The sequence below is a fragment of the Erpetoichthys calabaricus genome, chromosome 3, assembly GCF_900747795.2.
Source record: "Erpetoichthys calabaricus chromosome 3, fErpCal1.3, whole genome shotgun sequence".
Classification (NCBI taxonomy): domain Eukaryota; kingdom Metazoa; phylum Chordata; class Cladistia; order Polypteriformes; family Polypteridae; genus Erpetoichthys; species Erpetoichthys calabaricus.
The window spans coordinates 37,640,225-37,658,322 of NC_041396.2; the positions used below are offsets into that span (position 1 = coordinate 37,640,225).

The 18,098-nt window shown below is 41.0% G+C and overlaps 1 protein-coding gene across 2 annotated transcripts in view; it reads right to left on the reverse strand.

Moving 5' to 3' along the window:
• LOC114647917 (solute carrier family 26 member 9-like) overlaps window positions 1-18,098 on the reverse strand; it is an 81,215-nt gene that overhangs the window by 34,430 nt on the left and 28,687 nt on the right. For both annotated transcript variants that reach the window (XM_028796619.2, XM_051924813.1), the window contains 6 exons: window positions 16,590-16,700; window positions 13,591-13,766; window positions 13,196-13,360; window positions 10,857-11,009; window positions 6,572-6,654; window positions 6,324-6,471 (listed from right to left, as the gene is read on the reverse strand). In XM_028796619.2, the coding sequence (XP_028652452.1) occupies window positions 6,324-6,471; window positions 6,572-6,654; window positions 10,857-11,009; window positions 13,196-13,360; window positions 13,591-13,766; window positions 16,590-16,700 (836 nt within the window). The remainder of the gene's footprint in view (window positions 1-6,323; window positions 6,472-6,571; window positions 6,655-10,856; window positions 11,010-13,195; window positions 13,361-13,590; window positions 13,767-16,589; window positions 16,701-18,098) is intronic.

The window sequence follows — 18,098 nt, forward strand, 5'->3', positions numbered from 1 at the left end:
TAGACAGAGATCCTTTTTGTTTAAAAATCCTGTTTTTAAATTAAAAGGTAGCAGAGTGGACATAACCAAATTGTGATTTTAGCCTGGAATTGTATTGTCAATGTAAGTGCCTGTCTTCAAGTGTCGACTCAGCAGATTGAATCAGAGGCAGCCCACTTCAAACAATATGGGTCACAGTTCAGTGGACAGCCCAAGAAGGCTGAACCTGGTGGGTTTCTCTGTGTGATGGAACTCAATGGGATTTGAGGCATGCCTCTTATTGCAGAGTATATTTTGACACTTCTTTTTACAGAATGTCTGAGCTACTCCTCAGGAAGAAGCCTCTGTAGGGCCTGAATGAGACTCCCACTTTCATATTTGTTTGGCACCGTATGTAAGAGCGCCGCCGAGAGTGGCAGCCTTTTCAGCAGCTCCGTGTAGGACTATATGTGTATGTGTATTTTTCTACTTTTATTTTTCTATTTTTATTTATTGATCACTCCTACCACTTTATTTTATGTGGATTTGTTCCCTGGACACACTTACTTTTACAACATGGGCATGGATTTTCACACGCCGAGACTCGCCTATTCAAGTACTCAACTTTGAGCGCTGAGAACAAATGCCAGTGCCGGTGTGGTTCCCTATTTACCTGACGAGGTAAGAAGGCGGTATCGTGGCAGCAAAGCCGGCACTAAGCTAAAAAAGAAGCGGCTTGCAAGAAAGTGGCGTTTTAAGCCTTCGGTGCCTTCTGTTATTCTGGGGAATGTGAACTCAATCTCAAATAAGATCGACGAACTGGCTGCGTTGGTGAAAAATGTCAGAACCTACAGAGAATGCAGTTTGTTGTGTTTCTGCGAAACGTGGCTAACTAACACCATCCTAGATGCTAATGTGGAGCTACCCGGGTTTAGCACAGATAGAGCGGACAGAGACGCAAGTACCTGTGGGAAGCACAAAGGAGGAGGACTCGCTCTCTATGTTAATACACGGTGGTGTAACTCTGGACATGTTAAAGTCAAAATCTCCACTTGCTGCAGGGACATCGAACTGTTGGCCGTAAGTCTGCGTCCCTATTACTTGCCCAGAGAGTTTGGACACGTCATTGTTGTCATCGTGTATATTCCTCCTCGGGCGGACGTGGAGATAGCAAGTGACATCATCCATTCTGCTGTTGCTAAGTTACAAACGCAGCACCCTGAGGCACTTGTGCTAATCGCTGGAGACTTTAACCATGTGACGCTGGACAAAACATTACCTGCATTCTCCCAGTATGTGGACTGCAACACCCGGGGAAATAAGACTATTGATTTACTGTATGCAAACGTTAAAGACGCATACAGTGCCACCCCGCTGCCTGCGCTTGGGAAAGGAGATCATAACCTGGTTCTGCTTCAGCCTCACTACAAACCAAAAGTGAGAGTCCTACCTGTAACCACACGATCATTCAGGAAGTGGACCCCGGAGGCTGAGAATGCTCTGAGACAATGTTTTGGAACTACAGACTGGGATATCCTGCAGGGATCACATAGTGAGAACATTGAGGAGGTTGTTGACTGCACTACTGACTACATCAACTTCTGTATGGACATTGTAGGTCCAGTAAGAACTGTACGCTGCTATGCTAACAACAAGCCATGGGTTACAAGTGACATCAAGGGCCTTTTGAACCAGAAGAAAAGGGCCTTTAAAGATGGTGATCAGCATGAGCTCAAGCGCGTGCAGAAGGAACTCCGAGTCCAACTCAGGGCGGCGAAGGAGCAGTACAGGAGAAAGCTGGAGCAGAAGTTGCAGAAAAACAGAATGAAGGAAGTATGGGATGGGATGAAGATCATCACTGGCTGCAGCTCGAAGCGGGGTACCATCATCGAGAGAGACGTGAAGAGAGCAAACCAAATGAACATCTTCTTTAACAGGTTTGACCACCCTAACCCACTCTCACCTCGGAGTACTGCACTCTCTACACATCCTTCTGCTGATACCAACATAGGAGAGACATCCCCACCCACAATTACAGCAGCGCAAGTGAGCAGAGAGCTGAGGAAACTTCGTGCCAGCAAAGCAGCAGGTCCAGATGGAGTATCGCCACGACTGCTGAAGGTCTGTGCATCAGAGCTGGGGGGTCCTCTACAGCGCATCTTCAACCTGAGCCTGGAACAGGGGAAAGTCCCGAGGCTTTGGAAAACATCTTGCATCACCCCAGTCCCAAAGGTATCACGTCCTGGTGAGCTGAATGACTTCCGGCCTGTCGCTCTAACATCACATATGATGAAGACCATGGAGCGGCTGCTGCTTCACCACCTGAGGCCACAGGTCCAACACGCCCTCGACCCTCTGCAGTTCGCATACCAGGAGAAGGTGGGAGCGGAAGATGCCATCATCTATATGCTACATCGATCCCTCTCCCACTTGGACAGAGGCAGTGGCGCTGTAAGAATTATGTTTCTAGACTTCTCTAGCGCCTTCAACACCATCCAACCTCTGCTCCTTAGGGACAAGCTGACAGAGATGGGAATAGATTCATACCTGGTGGCATGGATCGTGGACTATCATACAAACAGACCTCAGTATGTGCGTCTCGGGAATTGCAGATCTGACATTGTGGTCAGCAACACAGGAGCGCCGCAGGGGACTGTACTTTCTCCGGTCCTATTCAGCCTATATACATCGGACTTCCAATATAACTCGGAGTCCTGCCACGTGCAAAAGTTTGCTGACGACACTGCTATCGTGGGCTGCATCAGGAGTGGGCAGGAGGAGGAGTATAGAAACCTCATCAAGGACTTTGTTAAATGGTGCAACTTAAACCACCTACAACTGAACACCAGCAAAACCAAGGAACTGGTGGTGGACTTTAGGAGACCCAGGCCCCTCATGGAACCCGTGATCATCAGAGGTGACTGTGTACAGAGGGTGCAGACCTATAAATACCTGGGAGTGCAGCTGGACGATAAATTGGACTGGTCTGCCAATACTGATTCTCTGTGTAAGAAAGGACAGAGCCGCCTGTACTTCCTTAGAAGACTGGCTTCCTTCAACATCTGCAGTAAGATGCTGCAGATGTTCTATCAGATGGTTGTGGCGAGTGCCCTCTTCTACGCAGTGGTGTGCTGGGGAGGCAGCATTAAGAAGAAGGATGCCTCACGCCTGGACAAACTGGTGAGGAAGGCAGGCTCTATTGTTGGCATAGAGGTGGACGGTTTGACATCCGTAGCAGAGCAACGGGCACTCAGCAGGCTCCTATCAATTATGGAGAATCCACTACATCCATTAAACAGTGTCATCTCCAGACAGAGGAGCAGTTTCAGCGACAGACTGCTGTCACTGTCCTGCTCCACTGACAGACTGAGAAGATCATTCCTCCCCCAAACTATGCGACTCTTCAATTCCACCAGAGGGGGTAAACGTTGAACATTATTCAAGTTATTGTCTGTTTTTTACCTGCATTTTTTATCACTCTTTAATTTAATATTTTTTGCTGCTGGAGTATGTGAATTTCCCCCTGGGATTAATAAGTATCTATCTATCTATCTATCTATCTATCTATCTATCTATCTATCTATCTATCTATCTATCTATCTATCTATCTATCTATCTATCTATCTATCTATCTATCTATCTATCTATCTATCTATCTATCTATCTTTTAGTGTGTGTCTAAATGGCTTCACTAATTGCTTCTTTCTCTCAGGGAAGATTGGTGGATGGCATTGCGTGTGTGAACAAGTCCCAAAAAAATCTCTGTTCTTCCTAGATGGATGAAAGTCTATTTTTGTGTGTCTAAACATGTCTCAGAATTTCTTATTTTTCGTGAGTAATTTGGAGGTTATTCATCTACATCTAATCGGCTGTCCTACCTCCCCAGACACCTCTCCATTGATCTGGCCTTGTTATATTATTATGACAATTGCTTGAAGAGTAGCTTAATGGGTTTCTTTTTTTTTTTTATAAAGCAACTTTATAGACTCTTTAAACAGTCACAATGCGTTGTACACCATTGAAAACAATTAAAACACACAGTTACATACAATAAAAAAATAAAATTAAGCTAACATTTCAACAAAAGAGCATAAAATGAAAGAGTCAAAAAGGTTTCTAATATGCTAGCCTAAAATGGTGCTTCTTAGACTACTTTTATCCACCCTCAGTTTTTAATGTTTACAGGATTAAATTAGATTTGTACATAGATAATGTCTTTGCAGCCTATGAGCAATTACACTCCAAATTTAGAGTCCCATCAACACAATTTTTCCCAGTCTTTCCAAATTAGAAACTTTGCTAAACAAAATCTGCCCAATTTCCTTCAACTCCCACCTACTTATATTCCGGAAGAAATATTTATCAGTCTTGAGTGCTCAGAGAGCATTTCTGTAATATATAAAACTATTTTAAAGTCCCTTCCCTTCAAAGATCCCAGAGTACATTGGGAAAAGGATCTCTCACTCAATATCTCAGAAAAGGAGTGGAAGATAGCAATGCACAGAATTCACTCTAACGCCATATGCATAGAGTGCACAAAGCAAACAATTATTCAACTAATACTCTTTTATCGAGCACATCTGTCTTATTTAAAATTGTTCAAATTGTTTCCAGGGTAAGATCCAACTTGCAAACATTGCAATCGAGCTGCAGCCTCACTGGGTCACGTTTTGGGCCTGCACCAAATTAACATCATTCTGGACCAAAATCTTGAAATGCCTATCAGACAGCTTGGATGTCACAATCCCTCCTAATCCACTAACAGCTGTGTTTGGTGGACTCAGAGGGGCTTAAAGTGGAGAAGGACAAACAAACTGGAATTGCCTTCACTTCACTATTGGCACACAGACTTATCCTGTTCAACTGGAAGAATCCTAACCCACCTCTTTTAAGTCGGTGGATAATTGATATTACATACTATTTGAAACTGGATAGAATTAAATTCTCACTGATGTGTTCAAAATTTTTTAAAACCTGGCAGGATGTAATCAATAACATTTTAAAATAACCATTTATGTTGGGGAAAAGGATTCTCTTCATTCTTTTCAACTGCTGTATTAACATTTTACTCTGGATGTTGGCCTTCCTCTCTTTCTCTTGGGTGGAGGTTTAATTGAACTTAGTTTTCTTAACTTTGACTTGTTTTTATGGAATGTTGCTTGCTTTTAATATATTCAGTAAAAAATATGTATCAATTGCATTAGCAGCCCAAAAAACATAAGGATAGCTATTCCACTATTTCGGTGCAACAGATTAAAAAGCCCGATCCCAAGTCTTTAGAAGAGTACAGTGGAACCTCGGTTCATGACCATATTCGTTCCAAACCTCTGGTCGTAAACCGAAGCAATTTCCCCCATAGGATTGTATGTAAATACAATTAATCCATTCCAGACCGTACGAACTGTATGTAAATATATTTTTAAAAATATTTTTAAGCACAAATATAGTTAATTACACCGTAGAATGCACAGTGTAATAGTAAACTAATGTAAAAACATTGAATAACACTGAGAAACACCCAGGCTCCCTGCTCAGCTGCACATACAGGCTCGCTCTCAGCTGCACTCTCTCTCTCTCTCTCTCTCTAGCACGCGAGCCTGCCTGCTCTCTCTCTCTCTCTCTTACATTGCAGCAGTTCAGCAGTTCACGTCTGACCGAGAACAATGCAACACGTGCGGAAATCATCAGCGCGCACAAACCGAAAGGGAAACTGGCTTGTTCGCATACCGAGTGTGTGGTCATGAACCGAGGCAAAAGTTTGGCGAACTTTTTGGTCGTAAACCTAGTTGTACGTGTACCGACGCATTCGTGAACCGAGGTTCCACTGTACATGGAACAATAAGAAGGCCCTGGTTAGATGACTTAAGTGGGCGACTAGTAGTACAATGTTGTAAAAAATCTGAAATATATTGTGGTATTTTATCATGCAAAGCTCTACAGGTGATTACTAAAATTTTAAAACAGATTCTAAATTCTATTAGAAGTCAACAAAGTGAAGATAAATTTAAAGTAATGCGAGTCTACTTATTGGAGCTGGTTAACAATCTAGCAGCAGCAGACATCAAGACTGAAGACGCAGCAGCGACATTTTGTTTAAACATGTAAATAAAGAATTACAATAATCAAGACATGAAAAAGTAAAAGAATGCATTAACGTCTCCATTTGAGCCTTCAATACTACTGTTCTTAGCTTTAATATAATCCTTAGATGATAAAAACAAGAGCGAGATAAGGACTTCACATGAACATCAATGTTTAAAGACTGGTCAAACATAACACCCAGGTTTCAGACACAAGATTTAAAGTTGGGTGAGACTGATAACCTGAGACTTTTTACTAGCAGACCCATTTTTATTCAGTGTTACCTGGTTAGGATCCACGTCATAGCCATGTCTGGCTGCCAGGGTGCGACCCATAGCAAGGTTTATCACATAGCCTACAATTGCTAGTGAGAAGGCCGTGCCAATCATATACCCCCAGTATTTCACCTCTGGGAGAACAGGGGCTGGCAAACTAGAAAATAAGGTAAAGAAGAAGAAGAAAATAGTGTGATGTGAAGAAGAAAGACTCTCCTCTAAAAGTACCATTTTATATTACCTTTTTACAGACTTACCCCAAAGGAATTGGGCCAACGTTATCCATATGGTATTTATGGGGCATGTTCAGAGGTCCAGAGATAGCCGTGGCCACAATGACCTAAATTAAAAATTAAGGTTGAAACAGGATAAGTACAGATCTACTGGTATTTATTTCTGCATTCTCCTTTAATTCACTTTCAAAACAACATCCTTTTGAAGAACCCAAAGAATTTGGTAGATCTATTGGAATTCAGCTATTACAACCCCTACAGTGCATACCCGTTTTGTTTTTTTGCCTTTCATTTTTTTGTTGTCTTGCCATTGTTTTCCCATTACTGTGCTTGTGTTTGTTTTCATTTTGTTTTGTATTGTTACGTATCCTTTATCCAGTACCCTTTGTGTTCATTTTTGCTGGGTCAGGGCTTCTAATGGAGTTAATATCCTCAAGTGTTGTGTTTTTTTAATGCTGCAGGTACCACAGTACTAATTTAAAAACATCTGGTGTGACAGCCTCTTTGCCAGCACATTGCTATCTGTAATGACATGATGTGTCATGGAGTGATGATGTCGGCAGGTCACCTGATAGACAACATGTGCCTTTGCTAATAACATCTAGGTTATTCCTACATCAACTTCTCTCAAAAATGTCAAACAAACAGAATGCCAAAATGAACATATCCTTACATAATAAAAATAAATCAATAACAATAATTGGCACAGTGGTAGCCACTTCTCAGGTTCTCCCTGCGTGGAGTTTGCTTGTTCTCCCCGTGTCTGTGTGGGTTTCCTCCGGGTGCTCCGGTTTCCTCCCACAGTCCAAAGACATGCAGGTTAGGTGCATTGGCGATTCTAAACTGGCCCTAGTGTGTGCTTGTTGTGTGTGGGTGTGTGTCCTGCGATGGGTTGGCGCCCTGCCCAGGACTGGTTCCTGCCTTGCGTCCTGTGTTGGCTGGGATTGGCTCCAGCAGACCCCCGTGACCCTGTGTTCGGGTTCAGCAGGTTAGAAAATGGATGGATGGATAACAATAATTCTTAAGAATACAAAAATAGCTTACAGCAGTTTTGATTTCTGCTTGTCACAATAATGACATTTTCAATATGACATTTTGCCTAATTTCATTAAATGTCTGATATTTGGCAAAAGAATAGAACATCATACACCGTCTTGGCAGTTACATTTTACATCATTGGTCTGTTTTGTCCATTGACGCTCTATGAAATTCCCAATTACTGTGGGACTGTTCTTGTTGAGAATTTCCAGTCTGTGTCGGTGCACGCTACCATATTTACTTCATGCACATGACTAATAAGTGTAGCTTACTACGCCAGCTGCTGTCTATTGTTATTTGAGAACCTCAGGAGAATTACTTCAATAGAGTGTGACCCACACTCTGGCTTGTGAATTGATCCATTCCAGTTTTATATCTTTTGAATCATTTACATTTTTTATATTAAGTTTTTCAACTTTGTTTTTTGAAGTTCAGCATATGGTAATCGATGACAATCACGAGCACGGAGTATACAAATGTGTGAGCTAAAAGCTGCTAATGGGAAGATCTAAGAAAGAGCTCATCATTTTCATTGTCAGTTTTAATTTAAAAAATCCTTTCATAGTTCATTAGATACAAATTTTGCTGCATTTATATACAGTATATGTCAGCTTGAAATTCATTATTTTTTTATATTGAAATAGCACAAAGAAATTAGATATATTATGCTTTAAAAAGAAGCTGTGTTCCTTTACTTTTATGGATGATTATAATTGTAACATTATGTATTGATTCATTCATGCAGCAGGTAAAGTGCATGGTTTAGATAACCATACACTTAGAAGACCAGAAAAGTGTGCAGACTTAGTGATTGATTTCTGCATGAATGGCTAGAATGTATGGTGTTTTGTTTACCCATTGAAGTCGAATTCAGAGGGTTTGCAGACCCACTTGTTCTGAAAGGTCTGCAATTTATTTATTAGGTTATCAGATGTACACATCAAAAAAAGCCATCAGAAACCTTATAGAGGTTGTCAAAAGAGCCTCTAGATCAGGGATCCCCAACTCCGGTCATGGAGGGTCCCAGTGGCTGCAGGTTTTCATTCTAACCTTTTTCTTAATTAGTGCACTCTTTATGCGGCTAATTAACTTCTTTTGAATTAAAGTTATTTGACTTGCTTTTTTAAGATTTGTTCCCCTGAATTTCTTCATCGTTCCTCTGAATTGCTTCATTTCTTTCCTTAAATGGCATCCAAACAGAAATGAAATGTGAAGTTAGAGAGCCAACAGAAGACCAACTGAGTCAGGATTTCAAACTCCAACCAATTTCACTCCAACCAGTTGCTTAATTAGGTTTCTTATTCTTGTTGTTAATTAAACCCGTTCTTTAATTCTATGGCTAGTTGCTGCTCTTATTGTACAATAGCAGACACTTCTGAAATTGTTGATTCTCTTTTTTCTAAGAACACTGTTAGCATGTTTGTGAGCCTAAGCAGATCAGAATTCCTGAGAATTCACGTTTCTTTATTTTCGGATATTGTATGATGGTCACAGTTTGCAGGTCATGTTTTGGTTCATTTTGTATCTCACTATTGTTTGGCTGCTAATTAAGGGAAAAGAAACCATTAAGGCGTCTGAGACTTCAAGATGAAGAAATTCAGGGGAACAAATCTTAAAAAGCAAGCCAAATAAAATTAGTTCAAAAGAAGTTAATTAGCAGCCAAAACAGGTCACTAATTAAGAAAAGGGTTAGACTTAAAACCTGCAGCCACTAGTTCAGGAGGAGTGGCTGGGAACACTACTTGAACATGGGCTAGGAAAGCATAAGGGAGGGTGTCTGATATTGAAAGACCTTGAACACCCAATGACCATAGGTCACACCACTCATAAAGTGTCAAAGTATATCAAAAGTGTCCTGGCAGAAAATAATGTAGAATGAGACCAAAAGATAAGATGTGGACAAGAAGATTTGAAATTGAATACTTAAACATGCAGTCGTCAAGTGAAAAACCTATGGTGACATCTCACACTGTGTACTTCCGACTTGTTTCCTAAACAACACAGTACTGACCGCCCATCACAATGGTGATGACTGTGAAAAATTAAATGATGATAAAAAGACATAAATCAAATTTTCTTTAAGAAATTAAAAATCCTCATGTTCGAAAACCTAGTATGGGGAACACAAAGTACACCAAAATCTGCTTAACACACCAAAACAAATTGTTCTGAAACCATATCATAACATAATAACGTTATAGTCATAAATATAAACATGTTGTGATGGGCGGCCGGGTCCCATGCCCAGCCAGGATGGCCCTGCTGCATATGTTCCGGGGTAGCACCCATGGACAGCTCAATACCTCCCCCGGGACGCTTGGTGGCAGCCTCCCTGGCCGAAGGTGATCCCCCAAGCTCCTGCATGGCTCCATGGGAGATGGAGTCCGCCACAGCTTGGTTGAGAGCTGGGGTGGCTGCTAGGGGGTGCTGCCTGGAATCAACAGCCCAGCTGGACGAGTCTTCAGTCCCACCCGGAAGTGCAATGGGGACCAGGTGGTCAAGCACCTGGAACACTTCTGGGTGGGCAATAAAAGGGGCCAGCCACCACCACTCGAGAGCCAGAGTTGGGAGGAGGAGGATTAAGCTTGAGGAGGAGTGGTGGTAAAAGAGGAACAAATTGTGTTGTGGGCCTTTTGTGGTGTTTGGGACTGTGTTGGGCTGTGGGACATGGGGAAGACGTGCACGTCCATGGCAGGAAGAGAAAAAATAAACATTTGTTCATTTTATACGTGACTCCGTGTCTATCTGTGTTGGGTCAGGCGCCGATATAGCTCCTTTGTTACAATGTATAAATGATGTCTGAGGTGTAAGGATGAAAGCATTGCACTGATTTGCAATACGTTTTGATGCAATGTGGACTGATAGCATAGATGGCAGGACTCCATCTGTTTACGTGCACAGCAGTACAGATGATCATTTTACTACTATTACTTACTATTGTTAGTTAATGTTTTTAGTAGTATACCTCAGCACACATTTTTGTTTTATATAATACTTGCTTTCATGTAATTAAACAATTTTTAGCAACTTTATATACTGACTTTATCAACATAGATTAAAACCTTGTGTGTTATAAACAGCTTCACCCTAGTCAAGCTTGCTAGCAACCTGTAGTTAAACATGAAATTCTCTAGCTTACCTTTTATCTTCTGAGTTCAGCATACTTCATTTAGGGTCACAAACTGTAATTTATTATATGTTCAATGCCTCTATGTCATTAATTATAGTGATCATTGAAAGAGCCACTCAATAAAAAAACAGAAAAACTCACTATTATTATCTCGATAGGGATGGGGAAAGGAATTTTGTGCTTGAATTTCAAGTTGAGTTCCTTCACAATGATCAAGACCACGCTGCTCACAAGGGCAAATATGAGTGATGCTACATTGGTTTTGTGGAGGTTACTGCAGAGGTCTATCAGGGTCTAAGAGTCAAAGAACAAGATTTTTAATGATAAGCGTAACACCAAAGACACAACAACCACCTGAGTAGCCATCCACCCTTCCACTCATTATCGAATCCAAACAATCCAGCTGAAGTTCTTAGGGGCCAGAAATTATCCCACCAATATTTGGTACAAATGAAGACCCAATCCTGGATGGAACTCCAGTCTGTCCCAGAACAAACTCACACATATACAAATATAATCACTCATTCTGCACCAATTTACAACCAACCAAATCTGCACACTAGGGCTTTAGAACAATCTAGAAGAGAACACGCCATTGTGGTATAGTGGGTCTGTGGCTCAGCAATTAGTGGACAATTTTAAATAAATAATTGAATAAATGGCTCAATCTCCATGGGTGTGCGTGCTTGCACAACTGCAGGAAGTTGGTGAGGTTGTTGAAGTGAGACTGACCTGCACGTGAGGGTGCAGTCTGTATCAACTTCTTTAGCGGCTTCCAACAGTGCACAATTGAGCCACTGCACCCATGGAGACATATAAGGGAGAGCTAGCATGAGAAAAGGAAGAGAAATAAAAGGAAGAAGAAAGAAAGAGAAGGGAGGTTAAAGAGAGGAATGGAGAGAAACTGCTGCAAGAGTGGAGGAAGCAGGAGAATGGGAAGAGTCTCCTGTTGAGCGACCATGTACCAGGAGTGACCATTATGTTCAGGGGGTGCTCTCGCTGGGATTAGCCAGCGATTGGCAGCAGTGGGAGGACAGTGCAATCTCACAGGGAGGATCCAGGTATCGACAGCAGGGCAAGCAGAGCAGGGCTCGGCGGCTCCCCATGGAACGTTTGTGGGTTTGGCAGCAGGGAGTTGGGCCAAAATAAAAGGTTGTCTGTGCCTGTTGGTCGACGTCTTTCCGTACTTCAAGGCCCGATCAATGTAAGAAGGAGAGACATCAGTTTTAAAAGGAAGGCACCAGGGCTAAGAACTGGGAAAGACAGTTTCCTGCTTGTGTTTTTAACTTCATTTAATGGATTATTTACAGTTACAGTTCACTCCTTTTTATGGATTATTTATTATGAAATTTTTGCATGCCACTTTTGAACACTGTTTTGAAGTTTTCAATAAAAGCACTGATGCACTGTTGCACCAACCCCTTCCTTTTTGTGTTGTGTCCTCATCTGTTAGGTTCATCCCTCAGGTACATTATCAGCGGTAGCAGATACAAGAGACTCCCTAGAGCAACTGAGTGTGGAGCTAACGTGTCATTCACAGTCATTCAGCCCAACAAAGCTCTCTAGTCCTATCCACCTAATTCTTCTAAACTAACACCAATTCGAGTTTTGAAGGTCCCTAATGTCCTACTGTCTACTGCAACACTTGGTCACTTATTCCATATTTCTGTGGTTCTCTGTGTAAATTAAAGTTTCCTAATGTTTTTGTGAAATTTACCTTACTTTTCCATGTTCCTGATGAATTCATTTTAAAATAACAGTCTAGATACACTGTACTAATTCCCTTTTAAATTTTAAACACTTCAGTCATGTCTCCTCTTAATCTTCTTTTACTTAAATTGTAAAGGCTCAGCTCTTTTAATCTTTCCTCATAACTCATCTCCTGTAGTCCTGGAATCAGCCTAGTTGCTCTTCTCTGGAATTTCCTTTGTGCTGCTATGTTCTTTTTATGGCCTGGAGTCAAAAACGTCACACAGTCCTTCAGATGAGGCCTCACCAGTGTGTTATAAAGCTTGAGCAGAACCTCCTTAGACTTGTACTCCACACATCAAGGAGCTATATAACCTGACATTCTGTTCATTTTCTTAATAGCATCTGAACACTGTCTGACAGTTGATTGTGCAGAGTCCACTATAACTCCTAAATCCTTCCCATAACGAGTCCACATCTTTGAAATATGGAATAAAAACTGCATTTCCACAAGAAAATACTAACACAGACAAAGATAGATCATGCATCCTGCACACAGATGCTATTAGAGTTCACCTCTGCAATGTCTTACTGACCCATGGTGTAACCCGTCTCCACTACAGTGCACTGCTAAGGCCTGCCAAATAAATGTGATTAAAAAATAATTGCAGACTAATTGCTAACAATGAAGAACCACAACTATGAAGGATATGAAACGTAACATAAACATAATGCAAGTTCTTCTTCTAAGAGTGACAAAAATCTGGGAGGGAATCTGCGGCAACACCCACTTTCACAGCAGCTAGTGGTCCACTATATGGAGGAACATAGATCCCGAAAATATACTTCAGCACAGAGATGAGAATTTGCAAGCCAGCTGCTGTCATAAAACCACGGATGAATGACTCTGACAAGTAGATAGCCACAAACCCAAACTGCATCAGTCCCAAGCTGATCTGTGGGAAGAAAACATTAGAATATTAGTTACTCCATGGAGTCATTCTGAGTGAGATATTACTCCTGGGGGTTCAGAGAATGTTCACACTCTAAGGGGGTACACAGGATGTCTATAACACCTCTTTAATCAAGCGTCTCACAGTGAGGAATGACTAATGCACTTTTTCAGGCACAACAGCAGTTTCATTTCTGCCTATGGCTCCCACAAATGCCTTCTCAAATTACTCACCTGAATAAGAGCTGTGAGACACGCCAGTGTTGCGGAAATCCCCAGACGGGCATTATCAAGGGCAGCCTCCTCTGCAGATTTCTCTCCAGCGGTCATGTTGTGATATTCAGTGTGGCTGGGGGGCACCAGGTCCATGCAGACGATGCCCACAATAATGCTGAGCACAGCAAAGGTGCCTGTCAGTAGGTTTAAAAGAGACATAAGGTTGTACAAGTGCAGTTAAGAGTTTCGAACACTGTATTAGATCAGCACCCGGTAAACTAACTAAATCTCCTACACTTTGATTAATTTTTCACTGAATATAATCGTCAACTTTAAACTCTGCAAAATTAGCTGTCCAGATTCAAACACTAGGAACGAAAGTGATTACATGATATATGCTATACTGTGGGAAATTAAGTTAGTAAAGAATCCCTCTATGTGTAAAGAATTAGTCATCTTGATTGCACTGTGTGTGTGTGAAACTGAAGGGTCAGCGTAGGACAGATAAGTGTGTTTTAAAACTGAACCTTATTATATTGTTGGTCTCTAAGGGTCCATCATGAACTGCATTTTGAGCTTTTTATTGACTGTTTTGTCACAAAGCTGTTAAACTCAGCTGTTTACAAGACATAGAGTGGATTCAAACAATATTCAGACCATTTCTCTTTCTGCACACTTTATCGCGTTGTTGATTTAATTTGAGAGCGGCATAGCGGCGCAGTGCGTAGTGCTGCTGCCTCGAAGTTAAGAGACCTGGGTTCGCTTCCCGGGTCCTCCCTGCGTGGAGTTTGCATGTTCTCTGCGTGGGTTTCCTCCGGGTACTCTGGTTTCCTCCCACAGTCAAAAGACATGCAGGTTAGGTGCATTGGCGATTCTAAATTGTCCCTAGTGTGTGCTGGATGTGTGTGTGTGTGCCCTGCGGTGGGCTGGCGCCCTGCCCGATGTTTGTTTCCTGCCTTGCTCCAGCAGATCCCCGTGACCCTGTAGTTAGGATATAGCGGGTTGGATAATGGATGGATTTAATTTGAAATGGATAAATTTACCATTTTTGCCCATCAGTCTACACTCACCAACCCTTGAAAATGTATTAAATATCAAAGCTATATCTCATTCATGGAAGTATTCAGACCCTTTGCTGTGGTCTTCAGATTGTGGTCAGGTGCATCTTAGTTGCTTTAATCATCCTTGAGATCCTTCTAGAACTTGATTAGAGTTCACCTGTGGCACATTGAATTGATTTGACATCATTTACAAAGGAACACACTTGTGTAGAGAAGGCTACACAACTCACACTCAGGACAAAAACCTAGCCATGAAGTCCAAGGACCTCTCTACAAACTTCTAAGATCACATTTTAGAGAGGCACAGATCAGGGCAAGGGGATAAAACAATTTCTAAAGCTTAGAATGGTCCTAGGAGCACAGTGGGTTCAGTAATTTTAATGAACTACCAGGACTCTTCCTATAATTTTATCTATCCAATAAATCTGAGTAACCAGTCAAGAAGGACTTTAGTCAGAGAAGTGAACAAGAATCCAGTGGTCATTCTAATAGAGCTTCAGAAGTCTTCTGCTGAGATGGGGAGCCCATTGGAAAGATGGCCATCTGAGCAAGCAGTCTATCAATCAGGTGTTTTTGGTTGAGTCGCTAGACAGAAGACAGTCTTGAATAAAAGGCATATGGTGGATTCTAAAAGACTTTTGACAGCATGAGGAAAACAAGTCTTTGGTCTGATGAGTCAGAAATTTAACTCTTTGGGCCAATCTCCAAGCATGTCTAGTGAAGACCAGGCACTGCTCATCACAAGTCTGAAACTGTATTGTAGCATTATGTTATGGATGAGTGCTTCTCAGCGGCAGAGACAGAAAGACTGGTCATAACTGAGGGAAGCATGATTGCAGCCAAATACAGAGAGGTTCTTGAAGAAAACCTGCTCCAGAGTGCGTATGACATCAGACTGGGGAGACGGTCCACCTTTTCACACAATATCGACCCAAAGCATACAGCCAAGACAATGCTGGAGTGGATTTGGGACAAGTCTGACTGTCCTTGAGTGGGCAAGTCAAAGCTCAGACTTGATCTCCATACAACATCTGCAGAGAGAGCAGAAGATGGCAGTTTGCAGACACTTACTATCCAATCTAATGGAGCTTGAGGGGGTCTACCAGGAGATATGGAATAAACTCTGCAAATCCAGATGTGCAAAGCTTGTACAGATTTACCCAAGAAGACTCAAAGCTGTAATTGCTGCTTTTGCAAAGGGCTGAATTAAGGGTCTGAATTCTTAAATGAATGAGAGAGTTCAATTTTTTGATTTTTAATAAATTTGCAAACCTTTCTAAAAAATATGTTTTCACTTTGTCATTATAGGTTACTGAGTGTAAATTGATGGGGGAAAATGGTATTTTTTAAATTTAAAATGAAATTTGCAACACAATAAATTGTGCAGAAAGTGAAGATCTGAATACTTTCTGAATCTACTGTAAATAGAGTTTCACTGTACCAAGTATACATGAAGAATTTGTACATTTCATGAGTTTGTTAGAAATATTGAAGTTTATTATATTTTATTCTTGTTGTTTAATGTACAAATGGTGCTGTTTGGAAGTGTGGTTGCTATACCTTTATTTTTACGCCAGGAGGTTATTTCTCGTCTAGTTTTCTGCCTTTTTGTTTGGATGTCGGTCTTTCACTTTTTGGTGTAACAATACCTTCTTATGATCTGATATGTCAAAACCATTCATCCTTACAAAGCACCTCTTCATTCACCACAATAAAAAATTTACCACTCTGATCTCTTCATTTGCTAGAAAGTTTTTTAGTTTTAAAGTGCCAAGTGACTGAAATATATAAAATATTTACTTCAAGGTATTTTCAGAAGAGTGTAATATCCGAGGACATTTATGTCATGATTTGACATATCTAGCTTTTAAAAATCCCCAAGGCATTGTTCAATACAGTTGTACTCTCCAAGTAATTGGATTGACAATGAGAAACCATTTATTAACGTTGCATTACCTGGTACCATTTGGTGGGCTGATCCCATGAAGAAGTATGTTATGAGGGGGAAAAAAGATGAGTAGAGCCCATTGACCGGTGGAAGGTTAGCCAGCAATGCAAAGGCCATGCCTGTGAAGGACATGACATGCCAATCAATTGAGTGTTAGAAAATGGCAGTGTTGCAGATCATTTCTGTTGGCTGATTCAATGTTAATTTTAGTGTTTAATTTTTTAAAGCAAACTTCTATCTATAAACAAATGCTACCTATTCCTCCATGTTTCCATTTTCTGACCTACTAAATGCAGTTTATGATTGCTGCACTCCAATTACAAATACATTATAATGAAGATACACAAGTTAATGAGCCTCTGAATCTGTATTTGTCAGATGTTATCCCATTTCCGCAAAAATGTCAGACACATTTGCTGATTGTGGGCAGGAAGAGGGCAGTTTCTCCAGGTTTTGTGATCCAGGACATCACAAAGGTGCTCTGTGGGACAGAAACCAGGCCAAGGCAGCACCTGCACACTAGCATTCATTCATCTAAACATTTGTGACAATATCTGCTGAATGTGGCCCAGCATTGTCCAGTGATGTTTAGGAAGTTTTAGCTGAGGACCCCTGACCAGTCACCTTTGCATCGAGTCTGTCCTTCACCATCTTATCACCGATGATGATATTGTGCCCATTGGCATTTCTAAAACTTTCTCTCAGATGGACCAGTCTGATGTGGCACTTCTGTTATGCTCTGGTTACACAGGGGAGATGAGATCTAGGATGCTCATCTGTCTTGTTGATCTGTTGACATGTTGCATTCAGTCAAGACACAGTGGAGCAGCTAAACCTACAGTGTCTGACAATGCTGGCATATGACTTCAGAACACCAAGTATTCCCTTTGTCTTGTTTTGACCTAAGCTTTGAATTAAGGAATTTTGTCTATATAAAAGTTATACCTATAATCATCTTATTCTAGAAAACCCGGTGTTTCTTTTTTCTATCAGTATATATTGGAAAATTGACTTACTGTATACATATGGCTACTCAAGAATTAAGGAATTTTGTCTATATAAAAGTTATACCTATAATCATCTTATTCTAGAAAACCCGGTGTTTCTTTTTTCTATCAGTATATATTGGAAAATTGACTTACTGTATACATATGGCTACTCAGATAAGTATATGTGTTGTCACTGGGACCAGATTAAACATACATTCTGGGTGCCAGGCCTTAAAATGATACCCATAAATTTTGCAACTCCATAAAAAATGGAAAAGTGCATTCTGGGAGAACCAATATTGGAAATATAGTTTGATGGTGTTTGATTCAGATATCTTTGCATAAACTTGATTTGTTAGAGGTAACACTTCTACCTAACTAGGTAATAGGCTCAATGCATAACCCATAATTACATGCTTATTCCTTTTCCCAACTATGGACATTTTCTAAAGACTTCTATCGCATTGGTGAGCTGCTCTACCCTAAAGAAGAGGCAAACATTATTCAGATCACTAGCCAGTTCTATCT